This window comes from Miscanthus floridulus, chromosome 3 (assembly GCF_019320115.1).
Source record: "Miscanthus floridulus cultivar M001 chromosome 3, ASM1932011v1, whole genome shotgun sequence".
Taxonomy (NCBI): domain Eukaryota; kingdom Viridiplantae; phylum Streptophyta; class Magnoliopsida; order Poales; family Poaceae; genus Miscanthus; species Miscanthus floridulus.
This window is the reverse complement of record NC_089582.1, coordinates 124,249,583-124,265,844: the sequence shown is the minus strand read 5'-3', so window position 1 is coordinate 124,265,844 and position 16,262 is coordinate 124,249,583. Positions and strand designations below refer to the sequence as shown.

At 44.1% G+C, this 16,262-nt stretch overlaps 1 protein-coding gene and 1 pseudogene across 2 annotated transcripts; both read left to right on the top strand.

The window, feature by feature from the left end:
* Nucleotides 1–218: 218 nt before the first annotated feature.
* Nucleotides 219–2,400, top strand: LOC136544345 (uncharacterized; annotated as a pseudogene).
* A 2,199-nt stretch (nucleotides 2,401–4,599) lies between these two features.
* Nucleotides 4,600–10,849, top strand: LOC136546776 (uncharacterized). 2 transcript variants are annotated; one of them, XM_066538753.1, is made up of 14 exons: nucleotides 4,600–4,867; nucleotides 5,066–5,151; nucleotides 5,746–5,840; nucleotides 6,674–6,822; nucleotides 7,491–7,642; nucleotides 7,831–7,949; nucleotides 8,065–8,228; nucleotides 8,320–8,391; nucleotides 8,622–8,693; nucleotides 8,918–9,055; nucleotides 9,432–9,587; nucleotides 9,688–9,740; nucleotides 9,825–9,997; nucleotides 10,083–10,848. In XM_066538753.1, the coding sequence occupies exons 1-14, from the start codon at nucleotides 4,762–4,764 to the stop codon at nucleotides 10,150–10,152; spliced, it is 1,605 nt and encodes a 534-aa protein (XP_066394850.1). In that variant the 5' UTR covers nucleotides 4,600–4,761; the 3' UTR covers nucleotides 10,153–10,848. The 2 variants fall into 2 exon arrangements, with proteins under 2 accessions (XP_066394850.1, XP_066394851.1); XM_066538754.1 differs by lacking the exon at nucleotides 7,491–7,642 and having other exon boundaries at nucleotides 6,674–6,716; nucleotides 10,083–10,849.
* The last annotated feature ends 5,413 nt before the right edge of the window (nucleotides 10,850–16,262 follow it).

Sequence of the window (16,262 nt, the reverse complement as noted above, 5' to 3'; positions counted from 1 at the left end):
TAGTATTTTGTCATTTTACTTCCAGTTCACTGTAACAAAATTGCTCCCAGTACCTTTGTCATTTTTACTGGGTTGTCAAAGTGAAAAAGGGTATAGTAAAATTTTCTCCGCCCTTCTCCGTTGTCCGTGCTTCCCATTTCCCCGCACAGCACAGGAACCGAGGACCGGATTCCCACGTCTCCCATAATTTCGCCCGCCCGTTGAGCTTCCGGCGACGGATGGCCTGGCCGTTCCCAGATCCTTTTTCTACTGATGATGATGATCCCCGTTTGCATATCGGCTCCTCTCCCAAACGGCCAAAACCCTCCCTATCCCCACGCCCGATCCACCCGCCGCCGCCGGACTGCCCCACCACACGAGATATGGCGGCGGGTGTCGCGTGCCGCTTCTGCCGCGAAGACCAGCTTGATACGGAATGCTGCCGCGGGGGCCTTCTCCCACACTCCACGGGCCTTGGGGGCATCCTCCCGGACGGCGAGGAGGACCGCATCAGCGCCCTCACCGACGACATCCTCCTCAAGATCCTCGCCCGCCTCGGCTGCGCCCGCGCCGCCGCGCACACGGGCCTGCTCGCGCGCCGGTGGCGCGGGCTCTGGGCCCACCTCCCCGCGTTCACCTTCCACCGCATCGCGCCCGGCCCACTCGACGCCGCGCTCGCCCTGGTCGACCGTCCCGCGCCGTCGCTCCTCGATATCCACTTCTTCAACCACCACGAGCTCGAGCCGGCCCTCGTCTCCTCGTTGCTCGGCGCAGCAGCCGCGCTGGCGCCGGCAGAGCTCGCCTTCCACGTCACCGGGGGCATACTACGCAGCCCTGTACAGCTGCCCTGCTTCGACCGCACAACCTCCATCAAGCTGGATCTGTACTTTGTTGGCTTCACGTTGCCGCCCGCAGGAGGCTTCCCGGCGCTCGAAAGCCTCGACCTGGAGAACGGCCGCATCGACCTCAGCGACGTTGCCTGCGGAAGCTTTTGATTCCCTTTTGGAATCAGACACACGTGTTTTAGAAAAAAAAAACATGGATTTTTTATTATCTCTCTCCACCTCTCTTTCTGACCACCGGCGAGCTCCCCCTGGCGGCGCCCGCGCGCGCGTCAGCCATGGCAGTGGCGGCGGCCGCGGCGGATCCGTGATTTATCTTTCTATAGAAAAAAGAAAATTGTGATCTGTGATATGTAGGACCGGAAGAAAAAAAAAACAAAAACAGAGATTGTTGGATCTTAATCCTTTTGTGAAAAAAAATCATGTATTGACGTAACACACGGTTGTTGACTCTCTGGGATTCCGACTCAAGTGGTCAGGTCACCATCGCTCGAAGAGTTTAGTGTTCAGGCCAACTTCAATATCGCGCAGCTTTAAATCGTGGCCCCTGCGCTTAAGAGGTTGTATATGGATGCCCATCGCGGTATCGACAATGATTGCAATGTGGTGTTCGCGGCGCCAGCGGTGGAGGATCTGACATGGAAGTGCGAGTGCAAGGCCCTAACTTAGAGGTTTGGTGTCATATGGCGCATGTGGAGCCTGACCTTTGAGCACACTCAGCTGGCCAACGACATGGACAGCTAAAGCGTTTCTTTGCAGTCACAGCACTGCCCTCGTGTTGGTGTCCTTTCACTGAGCTTAGAGACCAATGTGCGTCTGCTCTCCTGCTTGTTTCTATTGCTGCACTGAACTAAACTATTTTTTGTTTTTTTTTTCACTGCATGCTTTCCAATTTTCTGTATAGGTTTTGTCGGGAGATGTATCCAAGACCTTCGAGCAAGAGATATACCGATTTCAAGTTACTGACTATTCTGTTTTGGAGCTGGATCTCATACAACAAGGGCATGTTTATGGAGCAATCGTCCTCCATCTTCTTGGCCTTTGTACTTCTATACAAAGGCTTAAGGTGACGCTAGATGAATTTATCGTAAGTATTGATTTTGTTTTGCAGATATGATCATTCTTGTATTTCCGTTCATGGCAATGGAAATGGGGAGATCCCTGGTTCGAAAAAAAAAAGATATGATCATTCTGAACAAATTTCTATATCAAAATGCTCGAGGCCGTGCCCTAAGTACGAATCATCACTGACACATTTTACTTCAATATTCTTTAGAGGGGAGACTCCTGCTATGCAAATTGCCGTTGTGATCAGCCTGATTGGAGAAGTCAGAGTATCTCCTTGATTGATCTTAAAGAGGTGGAAATCTATCTCTTTAGAGGACAAGATCACGAAGTTGATTTATTGAAAGTACTCTTGAGATGTGCAACCGTGCTTGAAAGGGTGACTCTGGGATTTTCCAGAAAGGTCTCATCAAGTGACAGTGCATGCATGAAAATCGTTGGCATTTTAGAGGATTATCCTTCGGTGAAGTGCAATATTTATCAGTATGGCAAGCTGATTTTTATTCGTGAATAGGATGCTCTTGCATGAAACAGGGTGTGATTTAGCCTATTCCTGTCGAAATTGGAACTTCCTTTATTGTTCTCGACTTTTCCCATGTAGGTTTCTGAATAGATATTGCTAGATCTCTGTGAGCTTGTTCACAGGGTGATGGTGACTCTAATTTATCGTTTTTACCGTGGATGATCCGTGTTAGGTGGGCTGATATGCTCTATTGTGGGTCTAGTCGAATGAAATGAATCATGCTTGTGTCCCTGGTTGCTTATTGTTTTGATATGAGTATAGCTTCGTAACTGTGCCATGAAGCTGCTGTAATAATCTCAAATGGTTATTATGCTTCTTTGAAGCCATATGGAGACTTCCTGTGCGAATTAGACTGGCTTGTTATTTGAGACTTGACTATATGTTACGTCGATCTGGTACTGAAGATCATTGTTTTGGTTTACATGCAATTGACTATAATGTAGTTTCCATTTGTTCAATTTATCATGGCTATGCCTATTCGAGATCAGGGTTTCTGACTTATTTTTCCTGTTTCTAACTACATGCGGGTATGATATAAGAAAAAGTTAACAGATGGAAGTGTACCCTGGCAACCTACTGGCGCTGTGTTATCTCTGAATACGGCTAGGACTGGCAACACATTGTTAGTGAGGGTAATCATGCAAAAGTTCTGCGTTCAGAGATGTGAAACGAAGTGGCCTGTTCGCCTGAATGCCTGATAATCGTCACTCTCCTGTGTGCTTGACATGGCAACCATGGAGCAATCCAAGTATCTGACAACATTTAACAGCCGACACCAAGCAATCTATGCTGCAACATACTCTCTCCGTTCCAAAATAGATGACCTATGAATCTAGGCACTCATAGTTAAGTATCATCTATCTTGGGGCGGAGGGAAGTAGAGTACAGTTAGAAAAGTAAGCTGGAAACGTAGAAGAGGGCTTCTGGTAGTCCAATTTATCTGAAGCTGAAGCAGCGCAGGCGCCGGCATGCAGTATAGGTAAAATTTCAGTGTTACGAGTTTATGATTTGTGATCACATAGTGACGTACGGTGGATGATTGAGCACTGGCAGATAGAATTTTGAAATTTTGATAAGCTCTCTGGCACACATGGAAAAAATCGAGAGAGAGAGAGAGAGAACTACCTACTTTCCTTCCAATTTACACTTTTACTTTAACTTTGTCCTAACAAAATTCTTTTAATTTAACCAAATTTTTGCAAAAATATATTATCAAGATATATTTCATAGAGAACCTAATAAAACTATTGATATAGTAGATTTTGATGTATTTTTTTTTATAAATGTAGTCAATATTAGAGAAGTTTTATTTAGAATAAAACAAAAGTGAATTATGAATTGAAGTGGAGTATCATATATTGTAGTGATGCGACAACTACTCTAGCCCCTTTCAAATCCAGGCTAACAGAAGAAGATGAAGACGAAATTCCTGATCATAACCATGATGCTGCTGTCCATCATGGACAAGATGATGAGCTGTTCGCTGGTTGATTTCTGGACTGATAAGCCCAGCTGATGCTGGTTTATTGTGAGAAGAAAATATTGTTGGCTGGCTGATAAGCCCTGGCTGAAACCAACAAACGAACAAGCTGGATGTTGTCAAGGAAGACCAAGGCCGTGGTCCACAAGATGGAGAAGTGTGGGACATCACCGGCCAGGACGAACAGGCCGCTTTTTAATTAAAAACATGAAGCTAGCCAGCTAGGTATGTCAATTTCATAATTTTCATATTGGGGCTGCTCGGCTGCACTACTCGCAGCAGTCGCAGCCATGCGGGTGCAGCTAGCAGTGCTGCCGAGCAAGCTGACTTCGGACACACTACTTTTCATTATGCCAATGCTTAGTAACTAAGAAAATGGTACCTATTTCTCTGGTTCCAAATTATATGTTGTTCTGAAAATTTAAAACGGAGAGAGTATTTTATTGTATAAAGTATAGGAGAGATATATGGAGGTCGTACATCATTTTGTGCAAGGAATAAAATGAAATTTGCATTTTTCTTATCTGATTTTTTAAATGGACATAGATTACATCAACTCAATCATGTTGGAAAAAAGTGAATTTCACAAATTGTACAGATTTACATCGTTAATCAAGCTATCAGTATTACCTTAATGCCCCTGCACGAAGAGTCAAAGACTCTCAAGATCGAACGGACCGGATCGCATTTTAGGGGATCCAGGCCCGAGGCCAAGCTGACACGCGACGCTGCCCCTGCCCGATCTCCCGGTTTCTGTTTTGCCGCATCCGCCGGCCTCGCCGCCGCCCTCCACTTCCTGCCGCCGCTGGGGTCGACTCCTCCGTCCGCGCGAAACACCGGCCGGCCGAGGCGCCACTTTTTAAGCAGCCGCGATGGATGACGCGGCACTTCTCGCTGGAGCAGGGGCGGCTGCCGCCGCGGCGCCCCCTGCAGCGGCTGCCGGAGCCGCCGTGATGGGCGTCTTTAAGTACAACTTCGGTTAGTGCGCCTCGCGCTCTGCTCCCACATGCTCCCACACACTTAGGCCCCGTTTGCTTCGCTGAAAAAATCGGATTATAAGAGAAGCGAACGGGGCCCTAATTTGATTTGATCGCTCGATCTCCGGGTGGTTATTGACCGGCGGATGCTGAGGCTTTGGGGATCTAATACTCGGTGTGCTTTCTCTGTCTGTGCCAGCGGCTCAGTTCCTCTCGAGGGTTATCCCGTTCGTGTTCAACATCTGGTTCGTGCGCCAGCTCGGCGCGGACGATGGCGCGGTGTCGGTGTGGATCTCTTCTCTGCTTTGTTCATTCTTTTACTGCAGTGTAATGGGTTACGATTTCCGTTGCCTCCGGAAGCGAGCGTTTGCATTGTGAAATCCACTGGAGTTACTTTTACAGCGTGATGGTAGAATTGGGTGCTCGTAGTTCTCATGTGGACCTTAGAAATTAGAATTTTGTGCACGCCTTTGTGGTTAGGTATCATTTTATTCTCAGACGTATATTCTTTGGCTTTTGGTGATGATCTAGTTCAGGGTTAGAGACTTTGTAGTTCTATCCATGTGTGGGATCAGTGTTTAGGTATTATCATGTCTTACTTGGGTGGTTTAAGGTAAGTTATGCTGTTTTCTTCATGAAATCCAGTAGCAAGATGTCAATGATTCAGAACACCTAGAATGCCATGTCCTTATAGATTTTTTCAACCAATGACACTTTATGAGTTTATATGTAAATGTATGCTTCTGTTTATTAATATTATGTAATAGAAATGCCATATAGATGTCTTAACCAGTGGCACTTCTACGTAAATGGATGCTTCTGTTTATTCATGGTATATGATAGAAATGTTTACTTATTTATTTCTTGTTCATTTGGCAGGCATTCGCATTGCAGCTTCCTCTATTTATGAACTGCATCTTATTTTTAAGCCGAGAGGGGTTTCGACGAGCATGTTTGCGTAATGATTCCCAGAGGTATTAAAATAAATCTATATATGTCACGAACCAATTTAGGCTCAATTGTGAGGCTCATCTATTTATGTTCAATTCTGAGGCATATCTATGTATTGTGATTTCGGAGCAGTACTATTATGTACGATGCATAGACCATACTGACTCTAAGAATTTCGCTTGCCAGAAAAAACCACTTAATATGAAAGAAAGTTGGTATGACCACCTGATTGTTGCTCCTATTTGGTATGATGTCTTTTCTGTTTTTTGGATGGAGAGAATATGAAAAAATCTCAGAGAAATGGTTATCTTCTTTGTTAGGGTATTTTTAGGAGTGAAGAAAAGGGGAGATGAGAGAAGCGAATCAGGGCAAATGAGCTGTCCGTAGTATGTCCTTTGGAGAAAGGGAAAAGTTAGTTTCACAAGTGCGACACAAACTTACGTAGGAGTAAGGCAGTCTATAAAATTGGGTAAAGACTCTATTCTAATTCTTATTTCTTCCCTTATTCCCCAATATCCAACCAAAGAGCACAAAATTGTGGCTTCATACTTTTCATATCCATCTCCAACCAAAGAGCAGTAAATCTCATATATTATATTATTACCTAAGATAAAGCAGTCACAAGATAGCAGGATTACAAGACTTGTGGCTGCAGCAGATTAAATGTTATTCCTAGATTTTAAAATTGTACAAACGTGGGCATTCCATCTGCTCAGTAGTTTCTATACAGTACTGAAGTTGGTCAGTTCTATACTGCATGAATTTGATTACACCTTACTCTGTGCTTGTAGTTCTTTCTAATCCTTGTTGCCTTGGAATGGCCTTTTAAAGTGACGGCTTTATATGTTTGTTACAGTGATGTGTTGACTGACGAAGCGATACTAATGGTAGCTTGGATGGTAATTCCAATGTCCATCTTAATTACTTCCATTGGCAGCATACTTGTGTTGAGTTTAAAGAAAGTGAAGCTATCTGACCCCTATGCAAAAGCTGTATTGATCATCGGTATGACATCTTGCATGCACTAACTTTATCTTACAGGCTGTTCTTTCCACTTCTCTATGTTCATTCATACTGAACATGATAGTTGATACTCGATATTCCTTTGAGGATTTATCTTGTGCCAATGATCTTGTTAGTTTATTGTTGGGTCAGCTCGGCAAACTAATAGGATGAACCACTGAGTACAGAAGGGATTTGACATTTAGAATCAGATTATTCGACAGTGGTGTCAGTTCTGCACATGCAAACAGAAGATATACATTCTTGTCAATGAAACAAATGCTTTGGTAGTTTGATGTGCCTTCTTCTGGGTGTGATGCGTCATGTTAAGATAGTGTAATCGAGTAGTTCATGGGCTTGCTAATTTCGCTAAGCATATGGTGCACCGTGTGGTCTGGAGGGACCACTGGACCAGGCACCTGTATGTGCTAGGGAGATGCTCATTTCTAATTGTAATGAGTCTACCCCATGCTCCCTTTCTAAACTAAAAGGAAATAATCAATATGCACATTTGTCCTTTTAGCTAAGCATCTACTTCGGGATCGGGATGACACAAATAGCTGCATGAAAATCTCAGACCTTGCCCTTGCACGTCACATGCTGTTAGACCTTGTATTCTGACACTCCCATATGCTAAGAGCTAACATTTTTTTTTCTTTTTCAAATAATAGGATTTGCTTGTATTCTGGAGTTACTGGCAGAACCATTATACATTATTTCCCAGAAAAAGAAATACTATAATATAAGAGTGTACGTTGAACCGACAGCTACACTCTTCCGTTGTTTAACAACTTTCATCCTCATAAAAGGACATATTAAAGTGGTAATAATCATTAGCCATTTACTTTATTGAATCTCTATTGTTGTTAGTTGCCTAATTTACTCCTTTTCTTTTAGCTTAAAATTTTACTCATGTTATGAACTACCTTAAGTCTTAGAAAAAAAACTCTTCTTTTCTTATTGTTTTTATTGATGAATACAAGACTAAAATAACAATTCATTTTCTTGCAGGACAAGCTGGTTCTAGTTTCTTTGTCCCAGGTTGTCTATGGGGCCTGCATTTTCTTTGGGTATTCGTCATATTTTCTTATGTTTACCGATACTAAACCTTCAGATCTTTTTCCGTTAAGGTTAGTTGTCAAATTGTTTTTGCATATTTTTTTGTATTTTGTATTATTAATAGGTTTGATTTCTCACTAAGTTCAGTTCCATTTGCTCATCGATGCCAAACATGCCTATTGTCAGGTTATCAAACCTGATGGACTACGATAAACAGTTATTGCACATGTGCATGTTGTTTACAGGCCAGGCTTTCAGGAAGTTGATACTCCAAGAAGGCGAGAAATTTGTTCTTGTGTCATTTGATACTCCGTACAACCAGGCCGCGTATGGCATTGTGGATAGATTAGGTAAGCATAAGAAGAATCTTTTTTCAGTTACTTTTGTCTGCTAGTATTGTAGTAGATGAAATTAATATATGTATTCATTTCATTTCTGCAGGGAGTTTGGTTGTTAGGATAGTTTTCTTGCCATTTGAGGAGAGTTCATATGCCACCTTTGCCCGATTGGCAGGTTCTTTCTTGTACACTTGAACTTTGAGCTAACTATTGTTTTACCTCAAGTTTTTGGCCTGATTGAACTTTGCACTCACATTATTGGTATGGGCTATTATATCTGGAGAAGGCCATATATATAATATTTTGCCTACTAAGCATCAATTTAATGTTAACAAAAAATACTGGGATACTATACTGTTATCATATCTTTTGATTTATATTTACCTGTATGACATTTATCAACAGGCGAGAGTCCCCGAAATATATCCAATATTGAAGACTCTTTGCTTGGGGCTCTAAAGCTTATTATGCTAATAGGTACATTTTTTTGACACCGTTATGCTTGCATTCCAGCATTAATCTACTCACACACCTTATCTCGTTTAAGAATCAGTCGATTGGATTGCTTGTGTTCTTCTTAAGAATAGCTTTTAGTTGCTATCAACTTCCTTGTCCTTGTTCATTCAAGAACTCAACTTCCTTGTCCTTGTTCATTCAAGAACTTCACAATCAGTGAATATAGTCATTCTCTAACTGCGCAGGTTTGGTGATCATTTCATTTGGTCCAAGTTATTCATATACCCTTCTAAAACTACTCTATGGGGAAAGACACAGTGATGGAGAGGCTCCAGTTATTCTTCGTTACTATTGTTTATATATCATCAGTTTAGCGATGAATGGTTTGTATTCATTACATCCACTTTGTGATTATTTCATGATTGTACTATATTTTTCTTAAAGTTAGTTAATGTATATTTCTTTTCTACTTTGGCCTAACAGTTTATAGTTGCCTCTACTTATGTTGTTTTTGTCTCAGTTTTGATGCATATAGCAGAGTATACAGACATCAGTTTAATGATCTATGTGGTCCCTGCTCGATATGATAGCAATTACTAGGCTGCAAAGTTGCTGTTACAAATGTTTAACTTAGCTTATTTTATGCATTTGTATAGTTGAGTACTGGGTAATCTTATCTTAACATAGATTATCATAAATGCTAGTAAGTGGTTCCAGTACAGATGGAACTGTGCTGATTATGTTCATTTGTAATTTCAGGCACTTCTGAAGCTTTTCTTCATGCTGTTGCAAATGAAAACCAGCTTAAGCAGTCAAATGATATGTTGCTTCTGTTCTCGGTGATTTACATCATTCTAAATGTTGTTCTTATTAAATCTTCTGGAGCTGTTGGGTTGATTGCTGCTAATTCCATTAGTATCCTTTGATTAACCACTGTCCAGTCTACGATTCTAATTTTTCTTGAATGCATTTTTTTCCCTGCATAACTTGATTTGTGCCTTGACTGTCTGTAAAGATATGTTGCTACGAATAACGTATTCTGCAATATTCATAAAAGATTATTTCAAGGTATAATTTTGTTCATATTTCACATTGGGATCTTTCAGGTTCTGTTCTTAAATGGAAGTTAATACCTGATGATATTGTTTACAGGGCTCATTCTCTTTCCGGCGCTGTATGCCAGCAGGCTGGGGCATTTTACTCATTTCTGGTCTGACCACTGTTTTCTCTGAGAGGGTTTTCTTGAACAAAACGAGGTTCAAGCAGACTGTTCCCATTCACATAGCGGTTGGCATCATGTGCCTGAGCATCGCGTCATTTGAGATGTAAGCACCAGATGACTGCATAAATATGCGTTTGCTCTATTTTTTTTACTTGTGATAATCATTCTACTGTACCCTGTTTAAACAGATACCGTGGTGAAAAGCAGTTCTTGAGGCAGATAATCAGGACTTTGAAGCATCATGACAAAACTCAGTGATTTGAAGACACTGCATTTCATAGGATATTCTGGCTTGAACACCTGTTGAAAGAGAACTGGTAGTATAGTGGGTAAGTTGATAGTGTGTGTGCAGTAGATCGGTAGTTAACAAAAGTCAGTGATTTTGAGATACAGTGCATTTCATAGCGTATGCTGTCTTGAACACCTGATGAAAGAGAACTGGTAGTATAGTGGGTGAGTAAGTTGATGGTCTTTATGCAGGAGATCGACAGTTAACAAAAGAGGAGGATTAACCGATCGGATTGATAAATCGGTTGCGTATGGGAGTTGCTGATTGTTCTTGTTGACTTGATCCTTATTTTACGGATACATATCTATTGAGTTAGCGATTCGATGTTTTATAATTGAAGGAAGAAGTTTAAGTTCATTTGTTAAGAACAGCTTGGCTGAATAGAGCCAGATGCCCAGATGGATCCCCAAGCGACCAAGTCCAACGGCCTGAAAGGCTGAAACTATCTGACGCCAGCCCAATCTGCAAATGAGCTGCTAAAGTTACCTCGCGCGCAATTTCGGTCCGTTTCCATCGCCGTTCGCCTCCCAGTTCCGGCCGTCAGCGATGAGGCGTCGACGGATCATGTGTCTGACACCATTAACTGCTTAATCTGTCCAAGCCATTCCAATATTCTTCTCGCTTTTCACACATTTTGCGTTAGGCCATTGGAAGTGTGGTGTAGTGTTGCCGAGAGATTCAATAAACTGACTGATATATCTGCTTTTGTTGTGATCAATCAAATCGAATTGTGGCGTTGCTGCAATCAGTAAATCCTATCAACAATATTACTGCATTTGTGGATTATGGTATTACTTTGCCACAAATGGATTGATGCTTCTGTTTTAGTTCTAATCAGTTGTAGCAAAATATTGGTGCAAAAATGATTTTAGTCTAATCTGTTTTAGCAAATGCTGAAATGCTAAAAATAGACACCAAAGGTCTAGGATTGGAATTTGGAATGGTTCGTGATGGACAATTAATGGGCCACTAGAAGAGTTTGCAGATGGGATCCCAGCCGAGAAAGCCCAACGGGTGTAGAAAAAAATCCGGCCTCGATTTCGACTTGGCCCTCACGACAACTGGCCCATCCATCCGACTTCGGGTCGGACTCGAAGCGCGTCGTGGCTGGGCCAGATCTGAGATCCAGCCCAGCTGCTTAAATCCCACGCCCTCCCCTTCCCTTCTCCTGGCGCCCAATTCCTCTGCTCCCTTGCCGTCTCCTTCCCTCCGCAATCCACCGACACTCTCTCTGCTCCTCGTCGATCCAATCCTTCCGAAGCTCTCCTCTGCCCTCCATGGTGATGTATCTTCCGACACGCTCCTCTTCCTCTGGCATGCGGAGCATCCGCCGCGAGCTCCAGCGCAGGAGGTCCAAGCCCTTGGCGCCCACGAGGTCGGTCGCCAAGAAGCCGTCCGCGTCGCCGCCGCCTCCGCGTCAGGGTTCGACCCACGCCGTCCGGGATCCACGCCATTGTCCACCGCACCAGGAGATCCCACCTTCGACCATCCCCCATTCCCGAGGCTCCATCGTCACCGACGCATCACCACAGTCCCGGGCTCGCGTTTCGTCGCGCTGCATCGTCGCCTCTCCGCCACCGCCGCCGCCTCGTCGGTCCGCCCCCTCTTCGACCGGGTCCGCGAAACGAGCAACTCTCGGCGTCGCCACGCTTCTGAGGCCTGGTACGGTGGTTGGTGTCCGCACGAGGACCACGACGCTGAAGACGGGGCAGGTTCTCGTGCTCTGGCTCAAAGCCACGGTCGTGTCGTCCACCCACGGAGGATACGAGGTCGTGTACGACGGCAACCCGCCATCCGGCGATCCCAAGGGAACAGTCCGCGTCGCGCGACACAACGTCAGGGTGATCAAGACCTCGCCGTCTCCAACGACTCCACCGCCGTCCCTGCCTCCGCCCATCGCCACTGTGGCCGCCGCGCAGAAGAAGGATACGCTGCCTGCGGCGAGGCCGACCACGGCGGGGAAGAGCGTGCGCCTCATCCGCAGCCTCTTGCCGGAGATGGAGCGCCAGGCCCGGGCTCCCTTGTCAGGAATCGGATACTAGCTGCTGCGTAATTAGTTCATTGCTTGTTCGTTCATGAGTAGTCTCTGTCTTTGTTTGATTAGTTCATGAATCGTGGTCCCAAGTGACCGTGTGTTATCGGCAAAACTAAAGTGTCAGCATACGGTTGGTGTAAAACCTTCCCCTTTTGGTGATTTATATGTATGGTTGTATATGATTATGCGATCACAAGGTTGATACGTGCCCTTGTGGTTTGGATTTATGATGGTTGATTGTCAATGTGATTCGCGTCTTGGATGAGTTTGTGAACTAACCATGACGTGAGTTGGGTTGTGCAACATGTCTCTTGGCTTGTGGTGTGCAGGTGTGGAGCTCGGAGGCGGTAGACGGCGAGGTGAAGATCAAGTAGGGCCGTGCCGTGCCGATGGACCGGGAGCGGTGAAGGATGGACGTGAGACTTGGACCGAGGGACCAGCCGCGGTGGCTGACATCTGGGGACATCGACAAGCGCGAGTATACATGGAGGAGTGACCGTGTTGACCAAGTCAAGACAGCGGACGTGCAAGTCGAGCGGAGGCTCTGGAAGACTTAGCGGCCGAACGGTCGAGGACGGAGGTGACACGCGTCGAGTTGCGGGGGACGCATATGGAGTACGCTACTCGCATGCTGTTTGGTGGGTTGAGCCTCAAAACCACCGGGTGCTGGTTTCACGGGGTTGTCCTCAAAATCTAGGCGAAGGTTCCGAGGAGGAACGGAACGGTACGTTGCGGAATTACGAAGGTTGCGTTAAGGCGAAGCAAATTTGTGAAGGAAGCGGGGCCGTCTGATTGACTGAAGAATAGTTGGACCATAGCGCCCTCGGGTCAGTGGTTTGACAAAAAAAAAGTCTAGGGGCAAATCTGAGATTGTGTAATAGTCATGTTAAATAGGACGAGGGTGCCCCCATCACCCTCAATTTTCCCATTTTCATTTTCTCATTGCCCTAGGTTTTTTCCCTCGGCTTAGGTTTTGTTGGGAGAGGTCCACAAATTTCAAATTTATGTAACAAATCTGTGATTTTGAATTGGGAATGGAGGCCCGAATCCTCCGGTTGTCCTCCGGGTCGAAGCTGTGATTTTCGTTCACTGTGTTTCTATTTTTTTCTCCTTTTTTGTTCTTGAGTTCGATCTCAATTTTCCGGAGTTTGGGTCAATCCCATGCAATGATTTTTGGGGAATAGGTTCGTGCTAGGTTGAATTGCATCTGTGCAAAATTTGGGAGCGTTTCATGGAGTTTTAGTTTGGTTTTCGTTAGATTTTTTGTCGCTCCTTTTTCTTTGGTTCGTTCTTGCTTCTTCTCTATTAGTGTGTTCGTGACTGTATCAAGCAGGAGCAGCTGTCCAGCAGCCCAGCGACAGCACTACCAGCGCTAAGTGCTTAGGCACCAAGCGAGCTCACTTGAGCGGTGCTTGCTGTGGGTGCTCGTGGCTGGCAGCTAGCCTCTCTCCCTCCTGTTCTGCCCTGTGCTTGACATCGTGGTGCACCAGGTCTTAATTCAGGCCACTGGAATTGTCTCCAGTCACCACCAGCAGGCAGGGAGCACTCACCAGTGGCCGAGTGTTCAGCAGCAGGCCTCAGGCGTCGAGCATCTCGTCCATCCCGCTCTGCCGAGCGGTGTTCGCCCTTGCCTGGAGCCGCTTGCCTGCTATCGCTCGATTTGCCTCTGCTCGTTTCAGTTCGGCATCTGCGCGTTCTTCAGGCCGCGGACAGTCCGCCCCTGTTGGCCCAGACAGTCCGCACTCCCAGTTTCGACCGAGTCCAGAACTGTTTCTTCTCAGTCGTTTTTCCAGATTTGCACGGCAGACAGTCCAGGGTTGGACTGCAGACTGTCCGGGGTTCGAACTGCAGACAGTCCGGGTCTGATCCACATACAGTCAGCCCCCGTCCAGAGTTGGCTGTTTTAACTCGTTTCTCAGCATGCTCATTTTCGTTGGTTCTCGTTTGTTCCGCTGTACTTCTTGGTCATCACCGGAGGTATTCAGCCACTAGTTGCCTTGTGAACAAATTGATCTTGCGTGCGTTTGCTTTTGGGGCTTGATTTAGGTACAATGGCCGAATATTTCGAAAGAAATTGAGGCTCCCATTCACCCCCGCCGTTTCCGGTCCTTCAGATTATATATTTGTAAACGTATGTTCTTCAAGACATCATGGACTGCTTGATTTATTTGAGCGCTTTCTTATGTTTTTGCTTCCCAATTTATCTCAAGATATGTTTGAGATGGTTACTACTTGTGTGATATTTTGCATCAATGAGAAGTTGATGGTGCTGGTAGGGGTTTCTCAAGAGGTGAGTTGCTGCTAGTCTTCATAGCGTTTGTCACCACTTTGTGCAGAGAGTAGTCTGGTGATGGCCCCGTTCGTTTTGCTGGAAAAACAAGCCAAAACACTGTTCCAGCTGATTTGTTGTGAGCTGTTCCGGCTGAAAAAAAATAAGCTGAAAAAGACGGATTATAAGAGAAGCGAACAAGGCCAATCTCTGTTTTTTTTTATTCTTGTGATCCTTGCTTGTGATCAATCAAGTCAGTTCTCGCAATCAAACTTTAGTGTAATATTTAGCTGATATTGCTACTATCTTGTCTGATATGTCAGATTTTGTGACAAATGAAGCAGAAATATTTGTGATGGTGTATGACGTTATTTGATTTGTTCCTTTGATGGAAATGAGACTCTTCCCCTGTGTTTGATAAAGGTTTATTCGCCGGAAGTGTGACAGACTGACAGCTTGTTTGGCTGGCTATGCTATTTTGGCACAGCTGAGTTTAAAAACAAATTGTTCGTCCGGATTTCGGTGATATCAACTTTTGACGTGCATTTATGAATTTGAAGAATAAATAGTGGTGGCCGTTATTCAAGAGGGCCAGTTTTAGGGCATGGTGCTCTTGATTTGATACAAGCGCCATAGACCCATAGTTCTGTATATAGTACATTAGTACATATATATATACCCTGTTCGCTTGACTGATAAGCCATGACTCAAAATACTGTTGACTGATTTGTTGTGAGAGAAAAATACTATTCGTTCGCTGAAAAACTACGGATTATATAAGCCAAGCGAACAGGGCGATAAACTGCAATGACCGTCAAAAGAAAGCGTGGTAGGCTGGTAGCCCAGAAGTCTGAATGCATCCCTTGAATCTTGAATTGTGATCTTCTGCTCTGAATATATCCCTTGAATCTTGAATTATGATCTTCGGCAACAACTCACTAGAGAATTGGTATTTCCGAATAAAAATTCAGGAGTTTTTGTGTACACAGTGTTGTAGCTAAGAGCAACAACACAATGGCAGATGGCACAATGGAACGACAACCCTTGCCATTGCTAACATGGACTACAATTCATTTAGTGCGTTGTATTGAATATTGGTGTTTTTAATGCATTTAAAAGATGGGGGCGATGGTCCAACTCTAAAAAAGTTTTAGATTCCGTAGCCTAACTTTAACATTTTGGGACATCAATATCTGTGAACAAATCTCGACTGGCTGCACAAAAAATATTGATTTGTTCTTTCAAGTGGATCTGTGGTCTTGCAAGCTTTGATATTATGCTAACACGGATTTAAGAAATTCATTAAATTAAATTACTTAAAAAAGAACAGAGTAAGTGAGAGAAGCATAAATGAAAGTTACAGAAATATCTCAAAAAATCAATATGAAGAGGTAAAGAGAAGTTGAAAGTTGACAAAAAAAAAACTAAAACATGGGGTTTGGAAAGGTTAAGCCCCCTCCCCTCCCTGATTTCAAAACTCTCTTGGCCTGCAAAAAAAAAAAAAAAGATGCCAGTTCATTTAGACATCTTGAAGAAAACAGCATTTCCACCATGTTCGATGTATATGTCTGTTAGAACAACTAAAAAAGTATTTAAAATTGGGTTAATTGGATACATGCCGTTACAAATATTGCGTTTCAGAGATATACCATTACTTTTCATGATATGGAAAACGTACCATTATAATTTTGCATATCTCTATAATATACCATTGCTTACCCCTTTGACATGTGTATCGCAATTTAGACCAAATTAATTGCCCTCATCTTCTTCCT

Bases quoted from the DNA above. Each gene is read 5' to 3' on its own strand.
- LOC136546776 (XM_066538753.1), top strand. From the start codon at position 4,762: ATGGATGACGCGGCACTTCTCGCTGGAGCAGGGGCGGCTGCCGCCGCG. The intron at 8,229-8,319 runs GTAAGCATAAGA...TCATTTCTGCAG, and splicing joins TGGCATTGTGGATAGATTAG to GGAGTTTGGTTGTTAGGATA. The intron at 9,588-9,687 runs GTATCCTTTGAT...CTGTCTGTAAAG, and splicing joins GATTGCTGCTAATTCCATTA to ATATGTTGCTACGAATAACG.